Below are 15,184 nucleotides of genomic sequence, written 5' to 3' on the forward strand. Positions count from 1 at the left end.
AGGATTCCTCGATCAGATGGGTTTTCGACTTATGAAGAGCATGTGTATAAGGTGTATAAGGTCTGGATCGTAAAAGATGAGATCACGTATGTTTAAAAATTTATGAAACAGTCCATAGCTGTTTTCAAAGAGAACGAACACCATCAGACATCTTTTGCTGACGCAAACTGCGCGTGAGAACGTCACATCATTTTTTGGTCCGTGGGAAGGTGGAACTGCTGACATCGGCCGAAGTTATTTATCGAGTTTCCTGACGCGTCAGTTTTGGCGCCACCACCGGAAATACGTAAAAGGGAAAGGGGAAAAGAGGAGCAAGGAAAATGAACGGACGCGACACTGTAAAATCCACGAGAATGATCTAATTTACAGAGATATTGGAGAGAGCAAAAGCTCAAGAGTTATTGTAGTTTTCTGGAATTCTGATGCATGGAGACTTGGTAAGGTGAAAATCTCGAGGTAGAACTGATTGCTAATCAGCGTAACGGTGAGAAGAGGCTATTTCTAGTTTTACAGAAGACCTTCGTAGACCAACTAAAAAGATGAAATGCCTGTCACTACTGGAAAAATTATACCGCTCAACGTGAGGAACTGAATAAAAACACAGCCGATTTTCAGTCTGTCTAAAAAAGCACTAGAAATGTATACAAAACCTTTCCTTTCCTCGTGAGTGACAACGAAACTGAAGTAGCGTCAAAACGACACGAAGTACGGTGCAGTTGCGTAAGTGGCTGCGTCCGAGGCGGGGGATAGAGATGGCGACTGGAATCGACGTGGGACCATCGGGTACTGCGGCGGTGTGTGGAACAACCCACTTACGCATAAGCACCGTGCTTCATGTCATTTTGGCCCAAACTTACATTTTTGAACTCTTAAGTCTAGTAGAAGACGAACTGACGATGATGAATTTGAGTTCATACAATTATTAAACAGGTAACAAGTGAAATGATGAGACATTACTCTGGTCACCCAAGAAATCTTATGGTCCTTGTGGTTGGATCTTGTCTAAGTAAGTTTCTTTCATAATTAATCTTTGGAATCCTAGTCTGGATTCACAGGTCAGAAGCAGTTGTCCCAACCACAAACTACAACATCTTCAAAGTGGTCGTAACTGTTACTATTAATATTGAAACATAAATATTTCACGTCTTTGAGTTAGTAGCGGAATAACGGAAGTGGGAGGAAGACTCACTCTCACTGGAAATTAAGATTGTTTTCACAATTCCAGATTTCAAATGGGAAGTTAGAAGAAAATTAATTTCCTTTTGAACCTTTTCAAATATGTATTGAAATCATAGGATCGATATTAAGTCAAGTTTAAGGAAAAGAATTCAGCATCGATCTTTTCTACCTATTCGACCCGAAAATGTACGCTAAAAAATTACGTTAAGTCCTCGTGTCGAGTATCCGTTACTTGCGTTAACTAAATGTTTTATTTGTCGAATGCAACATTCATTAATTGCCGCCAAATCTGGTTTGTCGCTTAGAAGTTAGCGAGAAATCTTAGGCTTGGGCCCAGATTTCTTCGTGTATTTCTAACGAAATTAAACTCTGAAGACTGTTGGTGTCTTTTTCATATATAACTGTGAACCTTTGAACGCAGCTATAATTCTGGTGAAAACTAATAGTCTGCGGATTATGTGAAACCGATATCTGTATTTTTCCTGTCAAAAAAATTTCATTTTCAGTCCTCATAACCTCATAGTAGTATCGCGCCATGTAAAGAAGCAACTAAAGCGACACCTGCGCTGTTACAGCTTCGTTAAAGAATGTATCTCCAGAATTTAAAAGCACTACAGAATTGATTTTAGTGCACTGAATTAGAAAAATTCAGAGAAAAATTAAAAAATATCTACTTTTTCGAATGAAATTGTCAAACAATAACCAAGATTGTTAAAAGTCCCTATTATGGTTAGGGTTTCGGCGTTGTCGCCTTCATCAGAGCCTGGAAAGTCGGAACATTTGCAATATATTCTCCCAAATGCCTCATCCAGAACTTAACTTCCACGATAACTTTTTATTCCATAGAAATTCCGTGCCGTATCACGAACTTGTGTTTGATGCTTTGAAGTAAATGATTCCACCGTTTATGCTTCCAATCTTTGGACTTGATGTTCTCGAAGGTTCAACAATCATCTGTTTTTAATTTAATTGTTCGTCGGATCAGACTCATAAAAAACTTGTTTTTATGACTCAATTTCCAGCAAAAATAAGGAAGCAATGACCATTTTCGCTTCTATCAACTCGGGTCAGCTGATCAGGATGACTTCATCACTTACTCTTTCTCGCACTTTTCATCAACGTCCTTCACTTCGAAAGAATAAAGGTGCTATTCGCGCTGGTGAATCGCACATGTTCATATCCTATGAAGTAGTTAGGCAGTAGGGTACGGGGGTGTGTGAAGTTCATCGTCCCGTCTGTTTTTCTATTCATCTCGTAGTTCTCCTCACTCTCTCTTGATTTATGTTTAACTTCGGATGCTCTCAACTTGTACTCTCTCTTCACCCAACGATTGCACCTATCCACCCGGCCACTATAAAGGTCGCTCTAGCTCCTAGTCTGCAGATTCAGATTCATCTACTCATATCGCAACTTTAATCCATCATCATGCCAGCCACGTCTTCAACTGCCTGTCTATTGGCTTTAATGGTAAGATTTAGTCTCTATTTTTAATATTCGTTGCTGTTCTTCTTATAAACCCACGAGATTTCTGAAATTTCACGAATTCCACTTGACCCGTTCAAAAATTACTACTTTTACATGGCTGTGATCACTTTTGGTTTTTGTTCTGAGAACTTTTCCGTACGTTCATCACAGTTAAAGATGGAACACACGACAATGTGTTGTAACGATGGATATTTTTCGTTATGTAATGTGGACAGGTTTTTATCGCCAGTCCTTCCCCCTAACACTTGTAATTTTACATTGTTTTTCACGATCTCTTTTTTGTTCAGCTATTTTTCCAATCTACAAAAGCAGGAAGTAGTACGAAGGGAAACTCTCGTTCGAAACGGCTCGCCCTTCATCCCTCTCAATGGGCTTTGCAGTAAGTTCTCGTGCTTTTCTTCTTCGAACTTATTCACTTCCATTATATTTCTTGTGATTTTTTAAGTCTATGGCCTGGAGGAGTTGTCCCCTACGATATAGCCTCGGACTACTCGGATTGGGAGAAGAGCATTATTTTGTCGGGAATGGCTGAATTTCCCAAGCATACTTGCATATCATTTCGGCCTCGGACAGTAAGCGACAAATATTACCTGGCAATCAACAAACATTACAACTTAGAAAGGTTAGAACTGCTACATTTCTACGGTTACATCCACTTAGATCCTGATTCATATGATTTTCAGGTGTTTTTCCTACATTGGTCGCCAGACAACGTTTCTATTCCGTACCGCGGCGGGCAACGTCGAGACGCGGATGAAGCTCGACCCAAGTTGTCTTCGTGTAAACGGTCGAGGAACAGTTATGCACGAGTTGATGCATATTATCGGGTTCTATCATGAACATCAGAGGTACGGTAGTAGTGTTCTGACCTGAACCGATGTAATCGTTAAATTGTTCTTCGTCAAATTGCCCTTCCCTGATTTTAGAGACGACCGTGATGCCCGCGTGACCGGAAGTGCCACCCATTACAACTACAAGGTTTACCCGCGATCTCGTACGTACTACATGGGTGCCTACGATCGCACATCCATTATGCACTACAACTTTCCGGGTATCGTCTATCCGCGATCATACTTCAGCGCAAGCGACATACTACGAATCAACACCTTGTACAGATGTTCGCAGGTACTTTTTCGTCCATTTTTACGAGTGATCAATAGGAGGTTTTATGCCCGCAGGTGGTACTTTTAGCCTTCTAGTAATGCGTAGACAGATGTTGTGTTGTTTATTGTTTGTTTGTATGCAAATATTCGCTGCAATACAATGCTGCAATATGTCTGTGATCTGTATATGTGAACGATACGGATCTCAATAAAGTACACAAATAGTCCTTCCCCGGCAGTTCCGGTAGAAATTTGTGCAGACAGATGAGTGGTTGTAGTTACACTATTGATGAGTTTGTCTACGTCTTAAAAAACTTTTGCTTCCTAACATACATCAAATTCCGGGATGGGAACTTATTTCCGAGGTTTTTGTTCGATTGTGAGAGTGCGAGATTTAAGGATTGATTGGGGTGAAAAGAGATGGAGAAAAAAATTTTCGAGGATAGAAAACTCGTACCTTTTTAAGTTGAGAGCTGTAAAATGTTTGATTTTTTTTCAATTTAAGGAATCCTATAATTTCCCTAATTGCAGTTTCTCTTTACGGAAAATTCACTGCAAAATTTCCCTTTAAACAGAAAGAGCCTGAAGAATTTTGCATTATTGGCGTAGTTTCTTTCATGTGAACCATGTGGTAAAAAAAATTGATCCGTAAATGATTTTGCTTTCAGACAACAACAACAACATCAACATCAACATCAACAACAACATCAACTACACGATTAACCACCCGATCATTATGGTGGACCACCACCCCGACCACAACAACTACCAGGCCACTTTGGTGGACCACCACCCCGAGCACGACGACTACGAGACCACTTTGGTGGACCACCACACCGAGCACGACAACTACGAGACCACTTTGGTGGACGACCACCCCCACAAGAACCACTACCACCCGATCGCTTTGGTGGACAACCACGCCTGTTACACCCACCACCACCACCACCCGCCCACTATGGTGGACGACGACGACGACCGCTGCAAGTACTACCACCCGACCGTTATGGTGGACAACTTCACGCACCACTACTACGACCAAACCCCTTTGGTGGACCACCACAGCCAGCACCACTACTACACGACCTCTATGGTGGACATCCACTCATGCTGTTGATGATGACGGACAAATCTCCAGAAATGGAATTTTCCGACGAATGAGAAGACGTTAGGCCAGAAGTAGGACGCTATTATGGTTTTCCAATCGTTAATAACTGAAAAAATTCCTGCATAGGATTATATTCACTTAGGATTTATTCCTTATTAAATGGAGAAAAGAACGCTCTTTTGATCTGTGATATTTTCATCTACCTGTATATTTTTTTACGATCTCATAGGGTGTACTGTACTGTTGTATTGTTGTATAATGAATAATTTCGTTGTAATGAATTTTATTCGTCTTTTTAGTGTATTGGTGATGTAATGTCTGACACAGAAACCGGGCTTTTGACCTGAAATTAATTTTTGTGATTTGCTTGCTCTATCGAACATTGAGGCGAAGGAACTGTAAACTTGTTTAAGCGCATTAGCGCGTTGTTGTGAGAGTAAAATGTTCTTCGATAAGACCAGTTGGTGGAGTGTCTAGAAAGGTCATTCTCTGCAATATCAATTGTTCATTCGACGTCAAGCGCTACTTTTCACTGCAGCAAGCAAAAAGCAGTTTTTCTGCAAGTAGGAAAAAATTTGAAAAAAAAAATGGAAAGTGAAGAGATTGTTCATTCTGTCGCAAATCTACATCCGTGTGCAAAACAATTTGTCTGCTTTTCACATTAAGAACTCATGAATTTGAAAGTCAAAATACTTGCAAAAGTGCGGAAGGACTAATTGATTTATCTGTACTTTTTTTGACGCATGGTGAGAGAAAGGAGAATCCTTGCATCGTTTTTGTTGCATGAACGTCTCGAGAACATTAAGTAAAACCAGTCTTCCTTTTATTACAATATCTTTTGAAGTTATGCCTTGCAAGAAAAAGATGCTTCTTGATTTGTGAGAGATGCTGGAAAGTTGACTTGATCAATGAAAAAGGGTAGGTGTTATTTTTTTTTTAAATATTAACGCTAACACCAAAAAGAAACCTGTGATATGTTGAATTTGACCTGTGATGTGTATAGTTGTAGGAGGACAGTCTCTAACATTTCAAGGGACTTAAACAAAGCGTGTGCCAGAAAATCGTTGATGTTGTTTGGATTTGCACCCACCTGACGCATAGTGAATCATATTTGAAATAGGGAGAGCGGAGTTGAATGATCCACAGAACCTGGCCTTCCCGATTTCTTCGATTTATCGCCCGACAGAGACGACATTCTGCCAACAGTTCTGCACTCGGAAGATAGGGCTTTTTTTTATGCAGCAGATTAGGTAAGATGTAAGATTCCTGACAAATATCAAATAAAAATAACCAAATAAATAATAAATAAAAATAATAAATAATAAGTAATAATTAGACATAGGGTGTGGCGCAGTCGGTCAGAGGTCCGTTGTAGGCATACGGTCGAGGGTTCGAAACCGCCCTAGTGCAAACCAAGCCTTTCATCCCTCTGGGATCGATGAATTGGTACCAGACTCCGCAAGTCATTGTATAGGCCAACACGCGTTCCAAAACCTCCACGATTACGAATTCCAGTAAAACGCGTTGGCGTATCCCGAGTGGATTGATACGCCAGTGACTTTATCCTTACTTTACTTTTAATTAAACATAATTATTAATAATTAGATAACAATAATTGTACAAATAGAATTGTGGAGAAATTACGCGGATGTTCAGGAACAATGACGATGATACGCATCATCTTCCTGAAGTAAATGACATGATGGTTAAAGAAAGATCTCTACATAGCTCTGCTATATCAATTTCATCCGTCATTCATTCATTTTTTAAACCATTTTTTCATTGAATGGTTGGTTTCACTATTTTTTCATTGAACCTGTATAGGACGGATGCAGCTATCACCAACACTTGATGACGTTGAGATGGGTTGGTGTCTTTGTAGAGGGAACTGCAGTACCTGATTACTAGTGGATCATCTGAATAATCTCTGAGTTGATGGATATTTTAAAACGATTTCAAAGCTCTTGAATACAAGTGATCGCATATATTAAAATACTCACATTGTGTGAATAAAATTATATATTTATGTTGAATCTTCGACTCATTTTCATTTCTCTTAAACCAATGGTTTGACTATTTCCGTTATCGCTCTAGCGACAAATTTAGTATAATTTCGGGTTTCTCGACCATCTCACATAGAAACTTACCTCCTACGTGTGCGTGCAGCCGGATCCGCCTTTAACCTCACGCTTTTTTCCGTGAATCCTTCGGCGTTTTCTAACTTCCGCAGTTCAACGAATAGCGTACCGTAATCCAACGAACAATCTAACGAGTAAAATTTGAAAAGATTAAGACAACTTTACACTTCACAACTGAAGGCAAGCGACTTAAGAAAAAACAGTAAAATTATCAGAAGCAAAATCAGTGTGCAGCGAAGTACAAAACGGAGGTGAATAGGTGAACTATGGCAGGTATATTCCGTACAATAGAACATTAGATTCACATTACATTACTTAAATACTACTGATTAATATATTTAAATATAGGACCGATAAAAGATGGAGATTTCGCTGATCTTCACAAAAAAAGGAGTAAAATACACACTGTGAGTTGTCACACTGAATGTCGAATGAATAAAATTTGGAACAGAAAATACCGACGGCAGATATCTTGTAACTGTAACTGCGTGCTACTAAATAAAACGTAGTTACCGGTGCTACGGAAAATGGCAGGCCACGCGTGCGACGGAGCCATTAAGGACATAGTTGTTCACGAAAAAGTTCATGAGTCTGGTGTAACCTCCAGTATTCGTGAGACACGAACGCAAGAGAGTATCTTAACAAGGATCTCAACCTCACTGAACGTTAAGCTAAACGAATTTCTAGAAAAAAGTTGAAATGGAGAGAACATGCGATGAGAACGTTAATCTTTCTGCTACTTTCACACGCGTGGCACCGGACCTTCGCACATCCCACATATCTTTTCCGCGATATCTTTACCGTCACGGCTCCAGTTCTTTTAGTGTAAAACGTTTTCTTACGGAACACCGTCACACAATTATTTCCCGTTTGTCTCACTTGTTTCTTAATTTCAGTGACAATGTTCAAGGATTCACTACTCGTGAGAAAGAATTGGGGATGTGAATCTGCTTTTGAGGGGAATCGCAACGTCTCTATTTCTCCGAAATCACTAGAGATTAACTTACTTCTTCATTTTTATATGTTTTAAAAATCAGTTCTGGACATCAGTTTGAGCACTACTTTACTTCTACGACTTTCTTTCTTTACGACCATGATCGTATTAGACATGAATGAGATGTACGAAAGCTCTTCGAATTGTGGAGGTTTCCTTCATGCTGAGAATGGCCACGACTTCTTCAAAACTTTCATTGAAGCACTTGACGTGTTGCAGTAATACGTAGACACAGATACGAACTTGATTTAGCTCTAAGAACAGGAAGAAGGCAAATTGACATGCAAACATTTTCGCTGGATATTGACGAGGATGTTGAGCGTTTTCTTAAAATTGGTAACGTTCAATAATCTTAGAATAGCACCATCATTTAGGTTCAACCACGTGAAAGCGCACTTTTCTGTTTTTCTTCTTCGGCACTACCGTATTTCTGAAAGACCGTAATCCAAACAGCGATATGACAAGGGAATTACCACACACTTACTTTGTTCACTTCTTCGAGAAGCTTGCGAAGATTTGCCGCATCGGGCCTCTTTTCCGGATCGTGGTTCCATGCAAGTTCCATTATCACCACCATTTCTTCAGGCATAGCTGGAGGAGGAGGCATACGATAACCAGCCATCACTTTTTGCTAAAATTCGTACATTAGGGATTTGAAGAGACAATTTCGCACTGCTAATCTAACCTTTACAGTGTAGGCTTTCCATTCCGCGTAGGGAGAATTGTAGGGTATCTCAAACATTTCCCACAACAACACACCATAAGCATAGATGTCTGTGTTATAGCGTGTCTCACCGTTCCTCCATACCTGGAATTCTCATAGGGCACATTAAGCAAATGTAGCGAGGCTAGTTTCTGGATTTCCTTCATATACAGAACTACATTTTGAATTCTGGAAGTTATCTTTTACTGCCGACTTCACTCTGAATCTGCTATCTAGTCTAATAACATATTTGGAATAAAACTAGTTTTTATTTTATTTTATAGTCTTTATTCCAAAGTGGATGACTTGCTGCCTAAAATGTGAAAGAAATCGCTATCGCTGTAATCATGTGTGTGTACCGGGAGCATTACACACGTTTATGTTCTTGATTCCATGGTGAAACCGATTATGGAACCAAATTAGTGGCGGTAGCTAAACGAAAAAGAACTTTTATTATCTCGAACGGACAAAAAACACTTTTCGATTACTTTTGAATGCTTAAAAGCCGTTCTGCAATTATTCCTCAACTAGAATTTCGATCATCCATCAGATCAATTACTCTTGTTGTAATTATCTAAGGTACAAGATCGGATAATTATAGTGTGAGTGATAACAATGCATTAGCTACGAGCATACCGGTTTTTTTTTATTCTTTAAGTGGTATGTGAAGAAAAAGAAATACAACAGATACATATCTCTCAGTGCTTTTCCAAAAATATGCCTTCCAGTGAATTTCATCTTCAGATATGCTATTTAGAGGAGCAAATAAATTTTATGTACACTCAGCCTTATCCTAGCCACCCTAATCATAGTGTCCAGAACGCGAACAGTTGTATCGTAGCTGTAATTCGATGACTGATGATTATAGGAGGACGAGGTGCTATGCCGTATAAGGAAATTCGAGAAAATCTACCAAACGTGCTCACTGAAGGAAACTTCAGACCTGCACACTTCTGCACTCTGTCATAGCAGAATGATACGAATGTATTTTCGGTGCTAATATATATTTTAATAAAGTTTGTGTGTACTGTCCACATACTTTGTCTTCTACAAATAAATCTGATTGTACGCAGCTAATAACTATAACAAACGAACTTTTCGCACCATTACAGGACCAAGAAGTTTTGATTCATGGTGCATGTGTGTCAAAACAAATAGATAGGTTCTGCAGGTTCCTACACTACACACTGCAGATCTTCAAAGGTGTGTTTCAATGCAAAGCGCATCTGTAGTCTTCATTTCAGACAGAGGAATAAAATAGCTGCAAAGGAAAAGCAATTGGAACCGAGGTGGGACTGTAACGATTGCTGGTGTCAGCAACGGTTCCAGTATGCTCCTAACCGCTACGCTCCACTGCACCGCCTCGAGAGAAGCCGCTTACGCAACTGCGTACGTGCTTCCTGTCTTTTTGACCCTACTATAGGCAGTATCCCTTCATGTTAGTTGTGGATCGCACAACAAATCTTCAGAGAACTATTCTCTGAATGCAGCAACTCACTTCAGGGGCCAGCCAACGTACATTCAAAGGCTTTGAAAGATCAATCTTGTAGACCGTAGTAGCACGACACATCCCGAAATCGGCAAGTTTTACTATCCCTTTGTCGATCAAACAGTTTCTGGTTGCAATATCACGATGAATACAACTGAAAATCACGTAACTCGTTCGGTAAGAATACTAAAAGCCAACTCTCACTCTCTTGAATGGAGGTATTCTAGTCCGTATGATCCTTGGGTGGACATATCTATTCGTCGCGGTATGCTGATTTTCTGAAACATACAATCAAAATCAATGGGTTGACAAGAAGAAAGGTATGTTTTATGTGGTCAGTGAAGAAGAACGAGTATCCTTCATTTCCAAACAGTTAGTGCTACTGGCCAACTTCCGAAAATCTCAGGAAAAATTCAAAAATATGAACGAAAAAGACGCGAATCCACTTTCTCTTCGTTTTTGTCGAGGGGTAACCAAAATCCCTATGGTACCTTGGCGATCTAACGCACCTTCGGATGAGCTCGAAGCTTATCTTCTACTGAACCTCCATCGCAGTACTCCATAACGAGCAAGTATGGCATACGATCGACAATAAAGCCGAAGAATCTTAACGAGAGTTTGTCAGAAATAGTGATTACACCATTCAGTTGTATAAACGTTTATTCACTTTCATGTAACCACTATACTTTTCACAAAATGGTATTTTTGTGTTGGCAACTCGACGAAAACTCGAACTAATTACAATAAGAGTGAAAGAAGTCACCTTACAATGTGCTTGTGGTCATTAAGCTGCATAACCCTTGCCTCTTTCATCATTTCAGCCAACGCTGCAATAGTTGCAAAACTATCTAAGTTGTATTTCTGTATCGCCGTACAATTTTGATTAAAGGATAAAGTGGATAAAGTGTCTGGCGTTAAACAATCCGCTTGGGATGCGCCTCCACGTTTACTTCAATTCAGAATCCTTAAAGGTTTGTACGAACGTGTAACTGGCCTTTACAATGACTTGCGGGGGCTAGCTGATGTGTCCAGTCAGTATTTTTATGCGCCCTGACAAGTTTGGTACCAATTTATCGACCCCGGAGGGATGAAGGGCTTGGTGAGCACTAGGGCGGATTCGACCTTTCGAACATATTTTCCATATAAAGGTGGAAAAGGATTTCTACTTTAGGAAATCCACCCACCCTGATCATCTGTCCCTTCTGAGTCGATCCTCTTGACGGCAATCACTCGGTTGTTGTCGCGGATCAACTGTCCACGATATACCGTGCCGTAAGCACCGGAACCAATCTGTTACTTCATTTGGTCAAGATCGACTGTTTTGGCAAGAACATAAAACAGCAAACCTTTTTAAGAAGTCTAACGTCACTATGAACAAGTTGATATTTTCCTTTTGGAACAGCTTTTTTGAGTAGTAGTTCTTCTCCTCCTTGTAACACTATAGGCTCTTTAGAGTAGTGTTCTACCAACTTTTTCAAGCTTGGAAATGTCTTTCCCTACAATTACTGAGTATAATAGTTTATATAAGAAGAGCAGAAACTTAGCAATCTTTAGTAGTTACCCCTAAACGGATTCCACTATCTCCTCTTCGGAGGTCAATTCGTTTTATGGCATCTTTTGTACGAATTGCTATAACCAAACGTTGACGGACTGCAGTTGATGTATGCCGCGACTGAATCAGGAAATCCCCTTCATTCTGGAAGAAACATTTTTCCCTTTTCGTCCTTCAAAATTGCAGAAAAGCAAAAAAAAAAAGAATTTGTTAACGTTCACCACTATTACAGTGTTCTGTCTGTAGCTTATTTATAATCTTTTTACCATCCTCTTATCTCATATTTCACGTGAGAATCTCATCTTCAATAAAAATAATTTTCATTTCTTTCGTTTTTGTCCTCATATTTCCAGGGCGGGAAAAAAGTGATGAACGACCTGACCTCCGATCTTGGTAGGAGGAAAAGAGCGGCAGGAGGAGCATACATGAGCATCAAGAGTGTGATAAAGGAGATCAAAAACAGCTCTCTTCGTGCCCATTTTTTAATACAGTACAGCATAGTACAGGTTCTTTTTGCTTCATCATTTGCTTTAAGAATCTGAGAGCTCCGCAAGCAAAAGGAAAATGCGGTCGGTGTCAATGAACAGTCCATCGAAGAGTGATTCTAGAAGTATCCCATTTCAGGCAAATGGAAAAAAGGGACTGGATGCTCTACCTTACAATTGTGGAATGAGATCCTAAACATTTCCGAATGAAAGCAAAATTAGTTGAGTCGAACAACACACAAACTCCTCTCAACGACAATAACTGGGCCAGAGCTGTGAGCGACTGGGCGCCAAGCGATATCAAAGAGACTGCTAGAAGATCGTCGATCCGACCGACAGCTTTCTTTACAAAGTCCTTTAAAGGCAGAGTATCACGATTTTGATATGGTGCGGAACCGTAGCGGAAACGTAGTGTTCGGATAGAAGATTGCTAGACCCATTGTGGTTCCACTAATCTTTCCCTAATCGTTGTGAAAAAACACGGCGCCAGAACCGCTTCTGTTCCTACGAGTTACGTTAGAACGCGCTGTTATGCACACGTTCGAGTCCCCTCAGCAGCCTATTCATTTCTCCTAATAGACCGCTTAGAAGACATAATTGATCATCGACCGCTTGCCCTTGGAGCACAAGTATGGTGCATGAGCACAAAGGTGGTGCCTCGCAATTGAAACTGTCGTAAGAAACGGCGTTTTCCATCCCCTTGCGCCTCTACCCGCCTGCGATTCGTCGAAACATCATTTGGACTTTGAAATCGCAGGCGGGGGTGGGGCGTAAAGGTGGCGCATTGCAATAGAAGCCGTCGTAAGGAACAGCGTTCCGGGGTCGTCCGTTAACACTGATACAGGGAGATATGGACGGAATCACCCGCTTCCTCACAATCTACGACCCCGTATAGGGATTACCCGGCTGTAACGCGTAACCCCCTTGATTCATGGGTGATGCCTTTAACGAAAGATAGGCGGAACCAACACGGTGGATTCCGCAATCTACTACCAAACTCTACGCTTTTTCTATGGGTTTCGCACCGCGTCAAAGTCGTGCTTTGCTGCTTTCAAATAGAAATGCTAAGCTTTTCTAGTACTCCGCTAGAGAAGAAACCACTGAGGAACCCATTCGGGCGAATGGAAGTATTACTCGAGCAAATTGAAGAGCAATAGGACTACAGGTGATACAGGTGAGGAGCAAAAACCAGCAGAAGGCGAACAGTGTTAGACAAAATTTAGACAAAATTAGAATACAGCTCTCAAGGTGTTGCACTAATCTCTCACTACACCATTCTGAGCGGTCCTACTGGCACGTCGATGATAGCGTTGCGAATTTTATGCAGAATTATCTAAGAGCCTCGAAATAAGAACCTGTAGCAAGTTATCTGCATCTTGATCCATAAGCGCTCCATGAAAATACGGTAAATTAGTGTCTTCTTGCATTCTGAATCTGAAATATCAAGTGTCCATGATATTATCTGCAGTAGGAAAATTTTATCCTCGAACCAAATCATCACAAAGAGACATTAATGTGCTTTATTTGGCCAATTTACACTCATTCCCTTCAACTTACGTTCACTTCTTTCCTCATATGCCCCGGAACATATAAGTTTCAAACTACCTTTACAAGATTAAGAAGGTCTCGCTGGAAAAGATTGAGAGCTAGGTCTTGCTTGTTACGGTGGTCTAAACACGGTGAGTGTGAGTAAAATAATGAAACATACGTGTTGATAGTTGTTTTCTCACAAGTCCAAAATGTCAACAAGCACTTATCGTACAATGCAATGCATGTTCTATTTGACTGTTTGTTTCGGTGGGTGTATGAAAGGGCATACAAAAGTGTATATGTTTATGGCGTTGTGGCGAGACACGTTCAATTCCTCAAGAAATCAACAAACAGCGTTAAACATCATCGCATTTCTACTTTAGCGAAAAAAAAGGTGAGACGACTCCAGTTATATTTCCCAATCTTCCCACTGACAGCCTCAAAGGAGTGAGACGAAATTCGAGTTTCACAAAAATTACTAATATTATAGTGCAGGACCTTTTTCTCGCTTTCCTGCGTATTAACTTTTGAAAAAAGAATTGAAAGTTAGGTGTATATGTGAAAAAGGCAAAATCCGATATGTCATTTTTTTCTAGGAAACGTTCGCGATCTCATCGCGAGAATAAAATAAAATAAAATTTTGGAACAAAATCTACCACTATGACAACCCCCAAGACCATTCGTGGGGTAAAGGCATTACCCCACGAATCTGAGGTGGGACGGATTTCAGATGGAGTATTCGTATACGGGACCGTAGATTATGGAGATGAGGTGATTCCGTTCATTTCTTCCTTATTCCCGTAAAAAACGGTTCGCAAGATGCGGCCTGTGCACACGGCTGGCGCGCTCTAATCGAACTCCTTGTAGAAAATAGCGCGTCGGAACGCCCGAAGCCGTATCTTCCGGGCCATTTTTCACGGCAATTAGAAATAAATGGACGGAACCACCCCCCTCTCCTTAATCTACGATCCCGTATACGAATACTCCACCTGAAATCAAAACGACATGAAGCACTGTGAAGGCTGCGCTCTAAGCGGCGCGAAGAGGAGGCAGCGGTTCTAATCGAGGTGGGACCATCGCGAACTGCAGCGTTGCAAAGTGCTTGTAAGGCCCCTTTCCACTTGATGCTATCCACTACTCTCCACCGCCCTGCTTCGAGCGCAACCGCTTACGCAACTGCGTCGTGCCTCATGTCGTTTTGACTCTACTATAAATAAGCTCTGGTAATCAATGCAATTGAAGGGAACACCGTCACCATTGTAAGTCAAACAAAACATCAATTGTAGAGTCGAATTCAAGTTACGGTGGTTCAGCATGATGAAAAGATACCACCAAAGACTTCGTACACCCCTTAGACAAGCCACCGTTTATGTTCTGGGTTTCGGCAGCGTGCTGCACGACAACAGCTCGGAAGATTA

At 40.7% G+C, this 15,184-nt stretch overlaps 2 protein-coding genes across 3 annotated transcripts; one reads left to right on the forward strand and one right to left on the reverse strand.

Annotated features, from left to right (window-relative positions):
* Positions 1–2,604: 2,604 nt before the first annotated feature.
* Positions 2,605–4,928, forward strand: RB195_012572 (uncharacterized protein; the record flags this gene model as incomplete). Its single annotated transcript, XM_013447649.2, has 6 exons — positions 2,605–2,646; positions 2,952–3,043; positions 3,110–3,286; positions 3,348–3,512; positions 3,591–3,715; positions 4,540–4,928. The coding sequence occupies 6 exons, from the start codon at positions 2,605–2,607 to the stop codon at positions 4,926–4,928; spliced, it is 990 nt and encodes a 329-aa protein (XP_013303103.2).
* A 3,187-nt stretch (positions 4,929–8,115) lies between these two features.
* On the reverse strand, positions 8,116–13,663 carry RB195_012573 (uncharacterized protein; the record flags this gene model as incomplete). Of its 2 annotated transcripts, XM_064202003.1 has the most annotated exons (13): positions 8,166–8,189; positions 8,251–8,333; positions 8,404–8,437; positions 8,492–8,638; positions 8,693–8,815; positions 10,209–10,353; positions 10,404–10,477; positions 10,709–10,805; positions 10,963–11,026; positions 11,384–11,489; positions 11,546–11,695; positions 11,761–11,895; positions 13,592–13,621. In XM_064202003.1, 13 exons carry the CDS (start codon positions 13,619–13,621, stop codon positions 8,166–8,168), a joined length of 1,212 nt encoding a protein of 403 aa, XP_064057884.1. The 2 variants fall into 2 exon arrangements, with proteins under 2 accessions (XP_064057883.1, XP_064057884.1); XM_064202002.1 differs by having other exon boundaries at positions 8,116–8,333; positions 13,592–13,663.
* Positions 13,664–15,184: the final 1,521 nt, after the last annotated feature.

Source organism: Necator americanus, chromosome V, assembly GCF_031761385.1.
Source record: "Necator americanus strain Aroian chromosome V, whole genome shotgun sequence".
Classification (NCBI taxonomy): Eukaryota; Metazoa; Nematoda; class Chromadorea; order Rhabditida; family Ancylostomatidae; genus Necator; species Necator americanus.